General features: G+C 56.6%; 1 protein-coding gene across 2 annotated transcripts in view; it reads right to left on the reverse strand.

The window, feature by feature from the left end:
• Positions 1 to 15,004, reverse strand: part of MYO7B (myosin VIIB) — an 85,957-nt gene that overhangs the window by 4,580 nt on the left and 66,373 nt on the right. Inside the window, exons 27-40 of one of the 2 annotated variants that reach the window (XM_025435919.3) lie at positions 13,959 to 14,085; positions 12,545 to 12,664; positions 11,321 to 11,494; positions 10,478 to 10,705; positions 9,088 to 9,255; positions 5,984 to 6,101; positions 5,769 to 5,895; positions 4,575 to 4,741; positions 3,522 to 3,703; positions 2,514 to 2,644; positions 2,150 to 2,307; positions 1,788 to 1,941; positions 1,222 to 1,377; positions 245 to 350 (exon numbers count right to left, since the gene is read on the reverse strand). In XM_025435919.3, the coding sequence (XP_025291704.1) occupies positions 245 to 350; positions 1,222 to 1,377; positions 1,788 to 1,941; positions 2,150 to 2,307; positions 2,514 to 2,644; positions 3,522 to 3,703; positions 4,575 to 4,741; positions 5,769 to 5,895; positions 5,984 to 6,101; positions 9,088 to 9,255; positions 10,478 to 10,705; positions 11,321 to 11,494; positions 12,545 to 12,664; positions 13,959 to 14,085 (2,116 nt within the window). Of the gene's footprint in view, positions 1 to 244; positions 351 to 1,221; positions 1,378 to 1,787; positions 2,308 to 2,513; positions 2,645 to 3,521; positions 3,704 to 4,574; positions 4,742 to 5,768; positions 5,896 to 5,983; positions 6,102 to 9,087; positions 9,256 to 10,477; positions 10,706 to 11,320; positions 11,495 to 12,544; positions 12,665 to 13,958; positions 14,086 to 15,004 lie in introns of those variants that run through there. The other variant, XM_049097219.1, reaches the window with a different exon arrangement.

The raw sequence follows: 15,004 nt of genomic DNA on the forward strand, positions 1-15,004 counted from the left end.
CCTTCTGGGGTGGCTACTCCCTGTGCTGGCTTTGAGCACCTGAGGGTGCAGGGCACTCAGTTCATGTCTAATGGGTGGGGAAGGAGACAGTGAAGGTGAGAGGCCTACTCTAACTTGGAAAACAGTGTCAGTCAGCTTCTTTTGGCTCTCCGTGGGAAACCAAGGTGGGGAGGTTTTGCTGGGGGCTGCAGGCCAAGAGCCTGGGCAGCCAGTCACTCAGGCGGGGGTGGGGTAAGGGGCTCACCTCGCTAGTGTCGTTAGGGAAGTAGATCTTGTGGCAGATGCGAGAGATGTTCTGCTCTATGGCCTCCACCTCCACTGGGTGTGGGGGCTGCTTCCGGGGTCCTGTCCTAGAGTGAGATGACGCTGAGCATGCCACCCTGCCATCCCAGCCCGGCCCAGGCCCCAGCCACCACCTCCAAGCTAAATTATGTGCCAGACACAAACAATAAATAACTCTGCAATCCCAGTAGAGGATGGGGTACAGAGGGGCTGCCCCACTCCAGGCTCAGAGGCCAGCCTGGACTCACTTCCCAGGTGCCCTGCAGCTCCGAGGAGGCTGGGGAGGCCAGGACATACATGGGAAGGGGATCTGGGCAGAGCACCAGTGCCAGGGAGACCTGGGTTCTCATTCTCATACAGTGGGGGCATCTCCGCAGGGCTTCTCTGAGGGCACCCAGTTCCCCCTCCATGACCATGGCCGAAGCACTATCTCCCCTAGCCACAGGAGGCCGAGCTGGACAGGACAGGTGGCGTGGATGAGAATCAAGACAGCCAAGGAAGAACTGCCCCACTATGGGAGGGCTGGCCACATCGATTGGCAGGGAGTGGCCTCCCATCTTGGCCACCCTTGGCTGGGCTGGGTGGGGAGTTGGGTGGCTTGGGGCATTGACATCACACTCTGGCCTCCAGGCAGCTCCTCCTGTGCCCTGAATAGGCAGCTGTTAGGGTAGGAAGAGCCCATGGCTAAGACAGCCTGCCAGCAGCATCCACTGACCATCCAGGCCTGTCAGACCTTCAGAACCTCGCTCCTGGCTTCTGTGCAGGTTGCTGGGGGCCTGGGCCTGTCTCCTTAAGTGGACACCAGCTTCTGGAGAGGACACAGAACCTGGTTTCATGGACAGGTGTCCCCATTGGACCACAAGCCCTGGAAGGGCCAGATGGGCCCCTCAGCATCCATAGGCAGATGCTCCTGAAAGGGCAGGGAGCCGGCAGGCTCACCTCAGGATCCTCTGGATGCGCCGGCTGCAGTCGGGAGCCAATAGCTTCTTCCTCCGCGTGTCTACGAACTTCTGAGCATGAGGCAGCAGCGCCTTTCCCGGGGGGAAGAGGCCAGTGCAGAGCCACAGCAGCTGCCAGCCCCGCTCCTCACTGTACCTGGAGGCGGAAATGCCTATGAGCTCAGAAAGGATCCTCTACAGGCCTGGGCCAGTGGGCAGATGGGGTGTGAGGCCCGCCCAAGGCCGCAGCCAAGGAAGCTGCTGCCCAGCGGCCTGATGCCTCCAAAGGTTTTCACATGCATAAAATGGGGTGGGGGTACCATCGTGCCCGTTTTATGGAGGGGGGCACTGAGCTTTGGAGAGCCCGTGACATGGCCAGGTCACAGAGGAGAAAGGGCGGGAGAAGGCAGGGACCAAGGCAGGTCCGTTTCCCTCCCTGCTCTGACCACCCCCAAGAAGGCGCAGGACGGATGAGGGCCGCAGCCTTCTCAGTGCTGCTGTCAGGGCCGGGCAGGCTGGCGGCCCCCACGAGCTGGTGCCCTCGGGCCCTCCCTGTCCCCAGCAGACCTCGTGGTGTTGTGTGTCAGCTGCTTCAGGATCTGGCAGTAGACCTCATCCCGCAGGGCTGACTCCTGGAGGGCCAACGAGAAGATCTGGTCGGCGAGCTCCACGGAGGTCCAAGCCTGTCGAGATGGGTAGTCACCCATGTACCGGAGGATGCGTGTGGCTGTCAAGGAGGATGTGCCAGCTTGGCCGCCTGCTACCTCTGACCTGGCCCTGGCCCTGGCCCCACACGGCCCGACCAGCCCCGTGCGCGGATGCTGCCTCTGCCCTGCGCTCCCGGGGCCCGTGCCCTTCACAGGGTGGCGCTGGGGCCTGTGCGTGCGGGGTTGACACAGAGCGGGGCCAGGCTGGCCGGGGAAGGATATCAATGAAGATCTGACAGGCAGGGTCCCGGAGCTCGGCATTGGCGTGGACTTGCTTGAGCAGAGGCTGCCGCAGTGGCTCGGATGAGTGGGCCCACAGGTGGCCCTGTGTCCGGCCCAGGGGCAACATGGTCCTCCTGACTGTCTCCTTCTCTGGGGCCCTGTTAGGGATGGTGGCTGGTGTGAGGGCCTTTCTCAAGCCTTCTCTGCCCATGTGTGCACTGTCGAGGGAGAGCCCAGGCCCCGCCCTGCCCTCCTCTTGCTCCGCAGAGGCCAGGTGGACACTGCACCTGCCTCCATGGCTTCCCTGTGAACTTCAGGGAACACCGAGGGGCTGGCAGGGCCTGGTGGGGGCCTGAGTGGGCACCTAAAGAACTCGTAGGAGAATTCCTCCAGGGTGTGTGGCTTCTCCTTGGGCTGCTCCTCAGGCAGTGGCTCTGTGGGCTGCACCTCCTGGGCTGCCAGCTTCCGCTTCTCTGGTGACATGGCCAGCAAACTCTGTAGAGGCACAGGCCTATGGGTTCCACTGCCCACAGGGCTCTTCCTGTGGGCTCCTTCCTGGCCTGGTTGCTCCAGTGCCATGGGAGGGGCTGACCACAGGGTTGTACAGGCCTGGGCCTACCCCTCTCGTGTCACCTTGTGTGTGACCCATGACCACTGTCTCAATGTCTCCAAGCCTGTTCCTGTTCCTTAGGGAGGCTTCTCAGACCCACGAGGCTCCCCTTCCCCAGGGCACCTCTCAGGGGCATCCCGCCCCTGCCTGCCCGGTTCCCTACCTGCCTCAGGCCACAGCACAATGTCACTTCTTCTGGGATGCCCTGCTGACAGGGCAAGCCCCTATCCTATTATTCGCTCCCAGAACAACCAGTGCTTCTTCTTGGTGGTACTTTGTACACTAGCCATCGATTGTTTGCCTAAATGCTCCTTGAGGGTAGAGTCACTGTGGTGTTCAGTGCTGTAGTGCATGGGGCACACGGTTGGCACTCAATATGTGAATACTGGAATGCCTATCTGTCCTGTCTCTGTGGAGCTGGCTTTAGGGGCTGGGGTGAGTGGTTTGTGGGTAGGGAGACCTGGGCCCCCATGGGTCAGGTTTAATCAAGGCTGACAGTGGGGAAAGGGTGGGTTTGTTCCCAGGACACACTGTAGTGGGAGCATCTGTGAAGTGCCAAGCGCTGTGCAGGTCAGTACACAGATACTGTGCCAGGCTCGTGGTCACCCCAGAGGGATGACAGGGGCGGCAGAGCAGACCTAATGCCCAGGTGACCTCCTGGCTTTCTACAAGGTGGGGTATGAGCCCCTGAGCTAGCAACCAAGCCTCATCCTCATGTGCCCACAGGTGCCTGGGCTGAGAATAGATGAGCATATGAGTTACCATCAGCTGTGCCGAGGGCTTGGTGACCGTTGGGATGGTGTAGAGGCAAGCTGTGGGCACCAGCCCCGTCTTGCCTGTCCTGTCGTTCTGGCCCAAGGTCCAGTTCTCAGAGGCCAACAACCCCTGCTTCTTTGTCAGGATCAGCAGGTCCCCCTTCTTGAAGGGCAGGATGGTGGTGTCATCTGCAATTCCAGGTCACACACAGGGGCAGGAAAGCACCACTTACCAAGGGCGCTGCAGAGGCCAGAAACTGTGCTGGCATTTTGTGGTCTGTCTCCTTCAGGAGGTGAGGAAAGCCAGACACGGAGTGGTGGGCCCAAGGCCACTGTGAGGCTGAGTGGTGGTGGCCTTCCTGGCCACACAGCCCGGGCAGGCAGGGGCGGGCAGTCCCCAGCCTCAGGGGACCTGCTCTCTGTGCTGTGAGGCCTCCTGAGCCTGCATCCTCCTCTGTCTCAGGCAGTTGGCAGATGTAATGGGCAACAGGGATGAGGTTTCCCAGCACACATTTCTCTCCATCCCAGTAGGCCACCCGGCTCCCTCCTGAGGTCCTTGCAGTCATTGCACCCCCTAATTCCCAGGGGTGCTCAGCTCTTGCTGCAGTGCTGGCTTGTAGGGAAGGTGGCCAACACCTAGACCAGCTCAGGGCTCAGTCCCCCACCCCTAAGGTCTGTGACCCTGGACCATCTGCTTCCCTGCTCTGAGCTTCCAGTTCCCTGTCTGTAAATGGGAAATTAAGTGGCTGTGGGGATGGTACTCAGAGCTCAGTTTGGTGGCCTGGCTGTTGTCTGCAGTGGGAGGGAGTGGACTTCCCTGAGCTTCCTGCAGCTACTGTCCTCAACTAGTTTCACCTTGGGGACTTTGAGACCACTTCCTTTAGCCCCTCATTTTATAGAAGGGAGGGCCTTGCCTAAAGCTGCCCCACACCAAGCTTCATGGCCCTCTCCCTCCTTGTGCTTGGGTCCCTCCTGGAACCCTGCCACATGGCCACTGAGACAGGGGGATGAGCCAGCCACCCTCCCATTGACCAAAGACCTGCCCCTCCCCACTGGGCACCTGTGGCCTTCCTGTTCTGCAGAGCCATGGCGAACACGGACCTCTCCTTCAAGCCTTCCAGAAACATAGCTACCAGCTCGGCGATGGCCACGCTGCTGGGGGACATGAACTTGTACTCCTCTTCGTGCAGCGTGGAGAGTACCAGCCTCTGCCCACCCTGCGCCTCTCTGATGGGACAGAGGATGCAACATGACCAACGGCCTGTTCCACCATCCCCGTTCCAGTGCCTCGACAGCCTCAGAGGGGGTGACCCTCCTGAGTCATAGATGATTTGATCAGGGGCACTGGTGGGGCCAAGGTGTGAGCTGAGGTCAGCCTACGTCCCAGGGACTCCCATGTGTGGTGGACAATGACATCCAGAGCTCAGGGTCCCTTGGGCTTCAAAGGTCCCTTGATGAGCTCCTGCTCTGTGGGCTCAGCTCTGGGTGGGTGATGAGGCGGCTGCTGTGCTGGGCCACCACAAGGATATGGCAAAGACTGTTGGAGTTGAGATGAGGCACTAGTCTTGGTGAGCTTGGGTGCGCTATGTCCCATCTTATGTCATGGGGACAAGTGCCAGCATGATCAGCCTGAGTAAGTGGTGGCCACTGTGTGCCCCCCACACACTGGTAATGATTATACTGGTCATGGCACACTGGGGTATGCTTTAACCAAGGGGGGCTCTGGCAGGGCACAGGCAGGCCCTTCCCAAAGGGCTGGGAGGCATTCTCAGAAGACAGGAGGCATGCAGAACCATAGAGGTGGGGGCATCTGAGGCCCAACCTGGCCTGCAAGGCTGCCCTGCCACACATTCTGCCTCTGTCCTTTACTTCCTCTCTCAGATGGTCTTCAACCTTTCATGTGACCAGTCTTGCCCACAAGAAGGGAAGGAGCCTGTAAATGAATGCACACCCAAAAGGGGCTGCAAGCTTTTGTGCCCCCTCCCAGGTGGACTTGGGTTTTAAAGAGAAGCCCAAGAGAACAATGCCTCGGGTGCAGACACAGCACTTAACAGAGTAGTGCCAGCCCAGTGGCAGGAGAGGATGAGGTCCCACGTCCAGCGGCCATCACACTGTACATGCCCATCCTCATCCCTGCACCCCAGCTGGGTGCCAAAGACAACATACCTCCCTCTATCCCTGTATCTCCTGGAGCCCCCAAGAACTAAGGTTGGAGGAAAAAGAGATTCAGGGCATGTTCCCTTGGGACACCCACCTGTTGGTGATCAGGCTCACGACCTCTGGAAAAGAGAGTTCTAGGAGTATCTTCTCTCTCTGGTCCAGGAAGTACATCCCCTTCCAGTTAACAGCTAAGATCAGCTGAGTCTTGGGCAGTCGGGGGCCTGGCCAAGGGAGACAGGGGTGTGAAGTTTAAGCTGTCCTCATGGGGAACCCTGCCTGCACCCACTCAGCTCCAACAGATCCCATTACCGGAGAGCGTGGTGACCTCAAAGAGCCGGGAGAAGAGCAGCGGCCACTGCAGGCGGGCCGTGTCCACCACCTGCTCCTGCACAGCCAGCGGCTTTGCCTGCTTCTGGGTGTACTGTGCCTGCAGGGGGACACAGTGGGTCACTTCTGTCACCCATCTCTCACCCATCTCTCACCCAGTCAACCCCAGCTTCAACTAGTGACCCAATGTCCACGGTGCTCATTTGCTGGACCATTCTGTGAAGCTTCTATCTGAAGAAAGGTTAGTGCTGGTGAGGGCTGGTGGGGATGCTCGGGGGGGGGGGGGGGGGGGGGGGGGCTGGTACAGCCCTATTTTACCTGCCTTGGTGGAGGACCATTTGTGGGTGGTTTTGAGAAGGGAGGAAGCCTCGCCCCCTCGTTAGCATCAGGACGCCAGAAGGCGGTAGATCAGGTTGCAGCTCGCTGCCTCAGCATGGAAAGCTATGAGGGGGGCTTGCGTGTGCATGTGTGCTCGGGCCTGTTCCTGCCAACACATGCGTGCCTTATGGGCCTATGTCTTGCTCTGTGCAGGAGGCCTGTCTTGGTGTGCATCTCTGTGTCCTCGGTACCTCTGTCTATCCTCTCTGCCTACTTGGGAGCCCCTGCTCAGGGACCTTCATCTCAACCAGACCCTAGTCGACTTTCCTTCCTCCCTCTTTCTTGGCTTCTTCTCCACCTCTCCACCCCACCCCCCATCTCCACTACTCTCTGTCCATAGCTGGCTATAGTGGCCAATTGAACTTTCTTTTTACTATTTGTTGAATAAAATGTTACTTCTCTTGTTTTCTGTTTAAAAAGTGGTTAAGGAACATTCATGCTCTGGATTGTGGAATGCAAATCAATGGCTTATAGCTGAAGGGTGATCTGGCGACGGGCAACATGTATCAAGAATTGTAGAATGTAAAAAAACAAAAACAAAAAAGAAACCAAAACAAAACAAAACAAAAAAGAATTGTAGAATGTTCATACACTCTGAAATCTAGGAATTTATCCTGGCAAATAACTGTCAAGTGTATAAAAGTTGTATCTACAAAGTGGTTCACTTTGTTGTTTTAATTGTGAAAAATGGAGAATGATCTTACCGTCCATCAACAGGAATCAGTGAATTATAATTCATTATTGCAGTACTATGCAGCCATTAAAAATGAACGTGAAAAAAGAGGAAAAAAAGGAAAGGGAAAAAAAGAAAAAAATGAACATGAAGAATAGTATTTAGTGATACGGAAATACAGCTTCATGCTATGTGGTTAAGTGAAGAAGCAGGTTGAAAGTGGCTATATGATATGATCCTATGTTTATTTTTTAAAAGGTATATTATTGGGGCACTTGGGCGGCTCAGTGGTTGAGGGTCTGTCTTTGGCTCAGGTCATGATCCCGGGATCCAGGATCAAGTCCCACACCGGGATCCCCACAGGGGCCTGCTTCTCCCTCTGCCTGTGTCTCTCATGAATAAATAAATAAAATCTTTCTGAAACAGTATATTATTTCTCTCTCTCTCTAGTCATGTTCATATCTCAGTTGTACAAGCATGGACATAATCTGGAAGGATGTATACCACAATGTTAAGAGCAATGATCTCATTGATATATTATTGGTGATTTCACTTTTCTCTTTGTATCTGTTTGTTTTCTGATGTATTTGGTAATGTAGATGTTTTAAGTGGTTTAATGGAAAAAAATTCTGTGTATCTATGTTCACTTTGGAAAAGAGTGGCTGGGTAACATTTCCTAATTCTTTACCCTCACCCCAACTCTCTCTTCCCAAATTACAAAGCCACTTCTTACTCATGTTCATTTGGGTTCACATATGCCTCTGGTGGTCCCTCCTTCATATGAGCCCTAAAAGCCCATGGTCTCTCTCCTGTAAACACATCCACTCAGGCTGGGAATCACCAAATATGACCCAGTGGGCTTTGCTGCCTCTAATTCCTATCACCAAGAATTCCTATCGCCATCTTATAGAATAAAGGTCTGGTGGTCAAATATGTCTGGGAAATGTGTCTGGGTAAAACAATCAGGCTTCTCTACTGCAGGACTTGTCAGAGCCTTTCGTAAGCAGTTATGCACTGTGATTCCCTAAGAGCAGGACATGGAAAGTTGTATTTTCCAAACCACAGGTGCACAGAACCCTTGTCCGTGGGCCCTCTTGGGGCACCCCCTTTTCCTGTGGCAGAATGGAGACTATGTTGCTTGGCCATTCTCACTGCCCCTCTCTGAATTTGGATGGCCCCTGCTGCTTGAACCACACACTTGGGGTTCATCTCCCTACCACTGAGTTGTCAGTCCCTAACAAGTAAGCATGGTGCTGTCTTCTTCCTCCCTCCCTGTCCTGCCCTTTCTTGGTTCCTAGTGCCATGGGGATAATGGAAGTGGGCATGTATTAAACAAAGGGAAACCCCCTATTCACAGCTCTCCTGCCATGGCAGCAGCGGTGAACAGTGAGCCATGCCTGGAACCTCAGGCCATGCTTCTGAGCTCAGCACCTGGGCGGAAAGAGGCACTGATTGGGGGAGGGGGGCAGGTTTGGAGAGGGCTGCCTCTGTGGCGGGGCAAGGGAGGTGCTATCCCCTCATAGGGTGGTGTTCGGGGGGCAGCGGAAACCCCCACTGGTGTGGGTGATCCTGAGGACACAGGTGTGTGTCAGTGAGAAGGTGGAGGCATGAGCCCCCAGGAGGAGCCATGTTTACATGGTGCAGGCTGACCAGGCAGGGGTAGAAGATGGGCGGCCCTCCTGGCTGTGCAGAGCCTGTACTGAGGGCTGGGTGTGGTGTGCAGTTGGCAGCTGTGGGTGCCCACCTGTGCCAAAAGGCTGAGACCCAGCCAGATGCTGTGGTAGAGATGAGGACAGGGATGAGCTGCCCTAACTCGCCCAAGATGCTGCCTGGAAGGGATGAGGGACAGTAGAGTAGGCCTGTGATAGGGAGCTGGACTGAATGATATTGTAGAAATCTCGAGACAAAGCTAGGCGCCCTGGCAAATCAAAGTCTCCCATTGCCCAGTGGGAGGACTGTGTCCCTCGACACACCTAGGCCCTCTGTCCCAAAGGAGGCTACATAGCCCAAGTGCCCAGGCTCCATGGAGGCTGACCTTGGCGTGGGCAGCAGTGACGAGGCTAGCCCACTTCTCTGGAGGCTTGGTCTTGTACAGCTTGGAGGGGATGCAGCTGGGCAGCAGCTCCTGGACAGCTTCACTCCCCACCGAGGCACCGAGCTGCACGTAGCAGTGCTTGGCCAGCAGCTGTACCAGATCATCCTCCTGCACACCCCAGAAACAAACATGGAAGTAAGGGGGGGATGTGTAAGAGCCCACCTCCCCCACGACATCCCTGCCACATCCCAGCTCTTGCCCCAGCACAGTGGAGATGGCCAGCAATCAGGCCATCTGAGAACCAGGAATCTGAGCAGCCACCTATCCTGCCGCCTCTGTTAGGCTGGACCTGCCCTTTCCCCAACACACTGGGATCATAGTGTGCCGAATGGGACCCAGGAGGCTGCTGTCCTGCTGGTAGGCTGGAACTTCTCAGCAGCCTCAGCCCAAGCCCTGCAAGGCCCTCTGCCAGAGGACAAGGGGCGACCCCCGTGCTACTCACCCACCTCTCAGGTAGACAGTGAATGTGCGGGAGTGAGCTCTGAGGCCCTGGTGGAGCCCCAACAGTGTCGTCTTAGTAGGGCCAATGTGGGCCACCTCTACCTATCTTACACAGTGCTCTTACCCACTGGTCACCCCTGTGTGGCTTATGCAAGGATTCATTTGGGCAGGGTCCCATGTAAGGCACCAGCACGGTCCAGCATAGGGCAGGGCTCCTTGCTCCAGGGGCCCTCTAGGTGCCCAGCAGCCCTCTTCTCTCCAGGAGGCCAAAGCTTGCAGAGTCACCTAGCTGCCTGCCCCTCTGGGGCCTGTCTCCCTTGCCCCTGCCTCTCCTTGCGCACCGCCCCATTTCAGACAGGCCTCCAGGGTTACCGCAGCCAGCTCCAAGCCCGAGAGCAGTGTCCTCCTTACTCAGGCCCGAGAAGGCCTGCAAACGCAGGTGTAGTGTCAGTCCGAGGACCAGGTGCACGACTCCCCTCCCTGGATCCTCACACCATACATATAGCTCTTAGCCTCCCTGCGCTCTCTAGGGCCGCCTTCCTGCTGCCCCATGAACAGCTGCTGTGGTAAAGCCACCTGGGTCTGGGGCTGATGGGAGGCCTCCCCCGCCTGCTGCTGCTGCGTCGAACCCTGAAGACCTGAGCAAACCCGTGGTCCACAGGAGGAGGAAGGCGCCAGGCTGGGAGGGTACAGCTGCGCAGCCAGCGGAGGGCCCGGGGACCTGCGCTCCAAGAACACATTCCTGGCCCCTGCCTCCCGCCTCTCCCTTCTCCATTCTGTGGGGTGCTCCCTGGGGGCCGAAGCCCAGCCGGCCCTGGAACACGCTGGTCCCCCAGGCTGACCGGCAGGTCCGTCTCAGGGCCGCCTCGTGGCGGCGGGGTCCCCTCACCTTCTCGAAGTTGTACTCGCCAGACCAGACCCCATGCAGCACTTGGCGGTAGATGAGCTGGGTACTGACGGGGTCCTCCTGGGAGTCATGCCAGGGGGTGAAGAACTCCTTCCGGAAGTAGATGCGCCAGGGCGACTGGCGCTCGTTCTCCCCCCTGTCCCGGGCCAGCTGCTCACACTGGGCGACTGTATCCATCACGTGGTCGCGCCCGCTGCCCAGGGACCAGAACTGAGGCCAGAATGGGGACAGGGGGGTTAGCAACCGCTGCAGGCCAGGCCCTGCAGGGACACCCACCATCAGACCAGGCGAGTGGAGGGGGGCTCAGCGGGTCCTCCAGGGTCTGAGGGCTTCCCCACACAGGGGCCGGGCCGGCCCATCACTCTGACACACGCTGCCCTACGGGCCCCTCCCAGAAAAGGTACAGGTTGGTGTCCAAGGCCGGCATGCAGGGGCTATAGACCTTGACTGGTGGATTGGCCTGAGTGTGTTGGAGGCTGTGGGCTTGGGTGCAAGAGCGTTCAGGTGGCGCCATGTGGTGGGACCCTCTGACCTGGGGCATGGGAGTCTGCAGCTCCCTGGTACGTGGGGACTCCCCGCAGGATGGTGACTGCCTGGTCTATGTGGGGGCTGCTCAGGTGTGGCCAGGGACCTACGAGATATGTGTGACACGGGGCCAGGGCGCAGCCACTGGGCTGAGTACATGAGTGTCCCGGCAGGAGGACAAGTTTCCTCTGTGTGTGTGCGTCTGATAAGGGCAGTCGTAGCCAGGGGGACATGGTAGAGGGGCTCGAGCTGGCCTGGGTGTCTGTGGGAGGTGGGAGAGGGTGGGGCACTTGGCAGTACCTTGTCGTACACGGCCACCTGGAGAGAAAAGCCCAGGTGATCGCTGAGGCCCTGCTTGTGGGCAATGTGCAGGCAGACTTCCCGAGATGTCGAGGCAGAGTCAACCATGACAGTCAGGCTCTCTCCGGTCACCAAGATGACATGGATTGGGATGTGCTTCTTGGATTTGACTGCCTGGGGACGGACGAAGACTCAGGCCCTCTGTCCTGGAGGCCTCCCCACCACCGCTCCTCTCCCCAGCTTCCCATCCCTACGGGTTCCCAAGCACCAGGCCTGCTGAGGCCCCACCCAGCTCAGCACAGAGGGAACAATGAACACTCTGGCCAGCGATGCGGGCTGCTGAGCTGATGGACCCGCGGTGGGAGGAAGAGCAATATCGTCTGCAGCGGGCTCAGGAGGTTGTGCGCCTCTCCGAGGTACACGGGTGGGGTGCAGCCTGTAGGTGGGGGTGGGGGGAGGCTAGAGGGGTCCCATTTTAACATGAGAACTCTGAGCTTTGGGAGGTTAAGTGATTCAATCTCAGAAGGTCAGAGGAGCTCTTGGAAATCTCCAAGTCCTGAACTCTGAGACTGTTTGGGTGCACGGAAGCTACTGTTCCTGTGTGCGCATAGCACGGTGTGAGCACGGCACGCACAGCTGCTGCCAGGGCATAAGCAGTGCTGGCGCCCAGGTGCAGAGCAGATAGAAAAGGGAGAAGGAGAAGGGGACCTGGACTTGGGTGGCAGGGCGAGAATGGGAAGGGGAGCCGCAGGAGGTGACCCCAGCATAGGGCCTGACGGGGCACAGGAAACATGTGCCTCCCAGGAGCCTTGGACCCCCTCCACCCTGCCCATGTCTGAATGACCCTTCCTGAGGACACTGCAAGAATGCACAGATGACACAAACAGCAATGTCACCAAGGATGTCCACCTTGGAATGATCACTGCCTTCTTAATAAAATGCGTATGTTCTTGGGAGGGTTAACACTTTACCCATTCAGTAGTCGGTCACACTGTAAGGCTAAGATTTATTTTCCCTTAAGCTGGTAGGCCCCTAAAGACCTGGGGAGGGCTCTTTTGAAACCTGGGCCATGCCTAGGGAGGCTGAGCCCAGGTGTGACCCATAGAGGGCACCAAGAAAGGTGGAGGGGCCCAGACGACACACTTCCTGCTGGCAGGTGCTGGAGGAGCCATGGGGCCCGGCAGCATCCTCCTCTGGTGGTCTCCCACCCCTGCTGGCCCCTACCTGCAGCTCCAGCCACGTGGGGGGCTCCGTGCGTACCCCATTAGCATAGGTTCGTCTCAGGCGTTCTGCACAGAAGGGCCCATAGCCAGCCGGCCCTTGACCAATGAAGTTTAGCAGATACTGGTGGGTGAGGAAGGGAAGGGGAGGAAGACACTTAGAATGGAAGCTACTTTCTATTTCCTGCCCAGACAGATTCTGAAAATCATAATACTCATTGCAACTAAGTGAGTTGATGAATGTGTTAACTGACCTCATTGTGGTGATAATTTTGCAATATATGCCTATGTAACATCACTACACTGTACACCTTAAGTTTAAATCTGGGAAAAATGAAAACAAAATAATAATATCCAGTGTTGGCAAAAGTGCGTTGAGATGGGCACTTTTCACACACCATGAGAAGGAATATAAATTGGCACAGCATTTCTGAGGACCAGGTTGTCACTATGTTTAAATACTGCATAGCTTAAAAACGTGCATACTTCTTGACCCAATAATTCAGACTCATTTTATATACGGTGTGTATGGTGGTGACCAGTTGGAAGACAGGCCCTAAATGTCCACTGGCAAGTTAAATACCCTCTGGGATAGCTATATACATAGATGGCACTCGGGAAAAGTTTAAACCATGAGAAGACACTTATGGAGATAAGTGAAAATGCAGGAGAGTCAATATTTAAAACACATCTGACAAAAGGTGTTGAAAACCATTTTGTCTCACAGAGATTTTGTGAGGAGATGCAGCCTGAAAGAGTTTGCTCATGTCAGGAGTGGCCCTGGTGCCCAGGGAAGATGGTCCAATGACCACGCCTCCTGCTGTCCCTGAAGTGACACAAGAGGAAGTGAGATTATTTCTTGTACGATCACAGGTAGGACGCTGATACCGCAAAGGGAACAGAAGGTACCTCTGGGTGTGGGGGTGACTTGTGTTTTCTTTTCAGACTTGCTGCATTTCCTACATACTATTTTACAATCAGAACCCAAGCTACATCGAAGCAGCGAGGCCTGGGGCTTCCAGTACTCAGGAGCACCTGTCAACACCCCACGTCCATTTTCAGCTCTGAGGACTAGAGAGTGAGCTGGCAGTCAGCCTCCAGTCAGTGCCCACTCCTGGGACACCTTTGTCTTTTCAACACACAGTTCACCCACCACTTCACTGTCGACTCCGAAGAGCCATCTTGGTGTCTGGGACCAGTGAAGTGGCCTTGCAGACCCTGATTAGGGGCCAGAAGGAGCCAGGTCCAGAGTCTTCTTTTAAAGATGGGGAAACTGAGGCCCAGGAGGCACTGCTGCCTACCCTGGTCTGCAGGAGCAGGGCTGGGACTTCTGGACCTGCTCCTGAGCCTAGAGCCAACCCATGCTTGCTGTAACCCACCGCCCCCCACCTTCGACCCCTGCCCCGGGGCCTCCTCACCTTCATGAACCTCTCGGAGGGTGGGAAACAGCCCAAGCAAAGGCTGAGCAGGATCCAGCCCCGGGCCAGGCAGCTTGTTTTGAAGTTCTCGGACAGCTGCTTGCAGATCTGGCAGTAAATCTCGTCCCTGAAAGACACACACAGCAGGGAGGCCAGGCTGGGGGCTGGCTCTGGGTGAGGGGACAGTGACGTCTGGGCACACGGCTCCTTCTGTGCCCCTGAGTGGGGTCATCTATACATGGCAACCTTCAGTCTCCTCACCTCCAGTTGCCTTGGCTGGGCTCCCTCCCCTGCCACATCCCAGGCCCACGGGGTGTCCGCTCACAGCACCCTGCCCTCCAGCTGAGGGGCGCAGCTGCAGAGAATGCCCAGGGGTCTCACAGCCCTGCCCCCAGTGGCCCCGCCCTCACTGTCACTTCCAACCTTCTGCCTCACCTTGAGCCATCCCTCCAACTACGGACAGAAGTGGAGAATCCCTTAACATCTCCCCTCTTGAGCAGTTTCCACTCCCACAGGCTCATGAGCCCCTCTCTCTGCCTTCTCTTTGGGAAGGGGCTTTCCTGGGTCCTTTCTGCTGACTTAAGCCGCTATCGTCCCCCACAACGGTCCTGCAGGCCCCTCCAGCCTCAATTATCCAGAGGCCAGCATCTTTCTCCTAATTACTCGGTGGTGTGATGATGGTCAATGTTGAACTACCAACTCTCCTAGGAAAAAAGCTCTCATGTTGCATTTGCCAATTTCTGTATTGTAAATATCTCCACCAATGCCAAGGTGAAGCTACTAACATTATATCACTGAACACAGAGTTGGGAAAAATATTTACGGCTGACAACATCAGCTCTCATGGGCTAGTACAGTCAGCTCCAGCCACCTCCTCTTTCTGCAGTCTCTACCCATATGATCATCAACTGTTTCACCCAATTTGGAAGTCTGGAAGCTCTTGGGACTCCTCCCATCAGCCAGCCACGTACTATCAGTCTCCTGGATATTTTCTCTGCCCCCCTTCTCTGCTCCTGCTCTCTGAGCCATCCCTCATCAGCTCTTCT

The sequence above is a fragment of the Canis lupus genome, chromosome 19, assembly GCF_003254725.2.
Source record: "Canis lupus dingo isolate Sandy chromosome 19, ASM325472v2, whole genome shotgun sequence".
Taxonomy (NCBI): domain Eukaryota; kingdom Metazoa; phylum Chordata; class Mammalia; order Carnivora; family Canidae; genus Canis; species Canis lupus.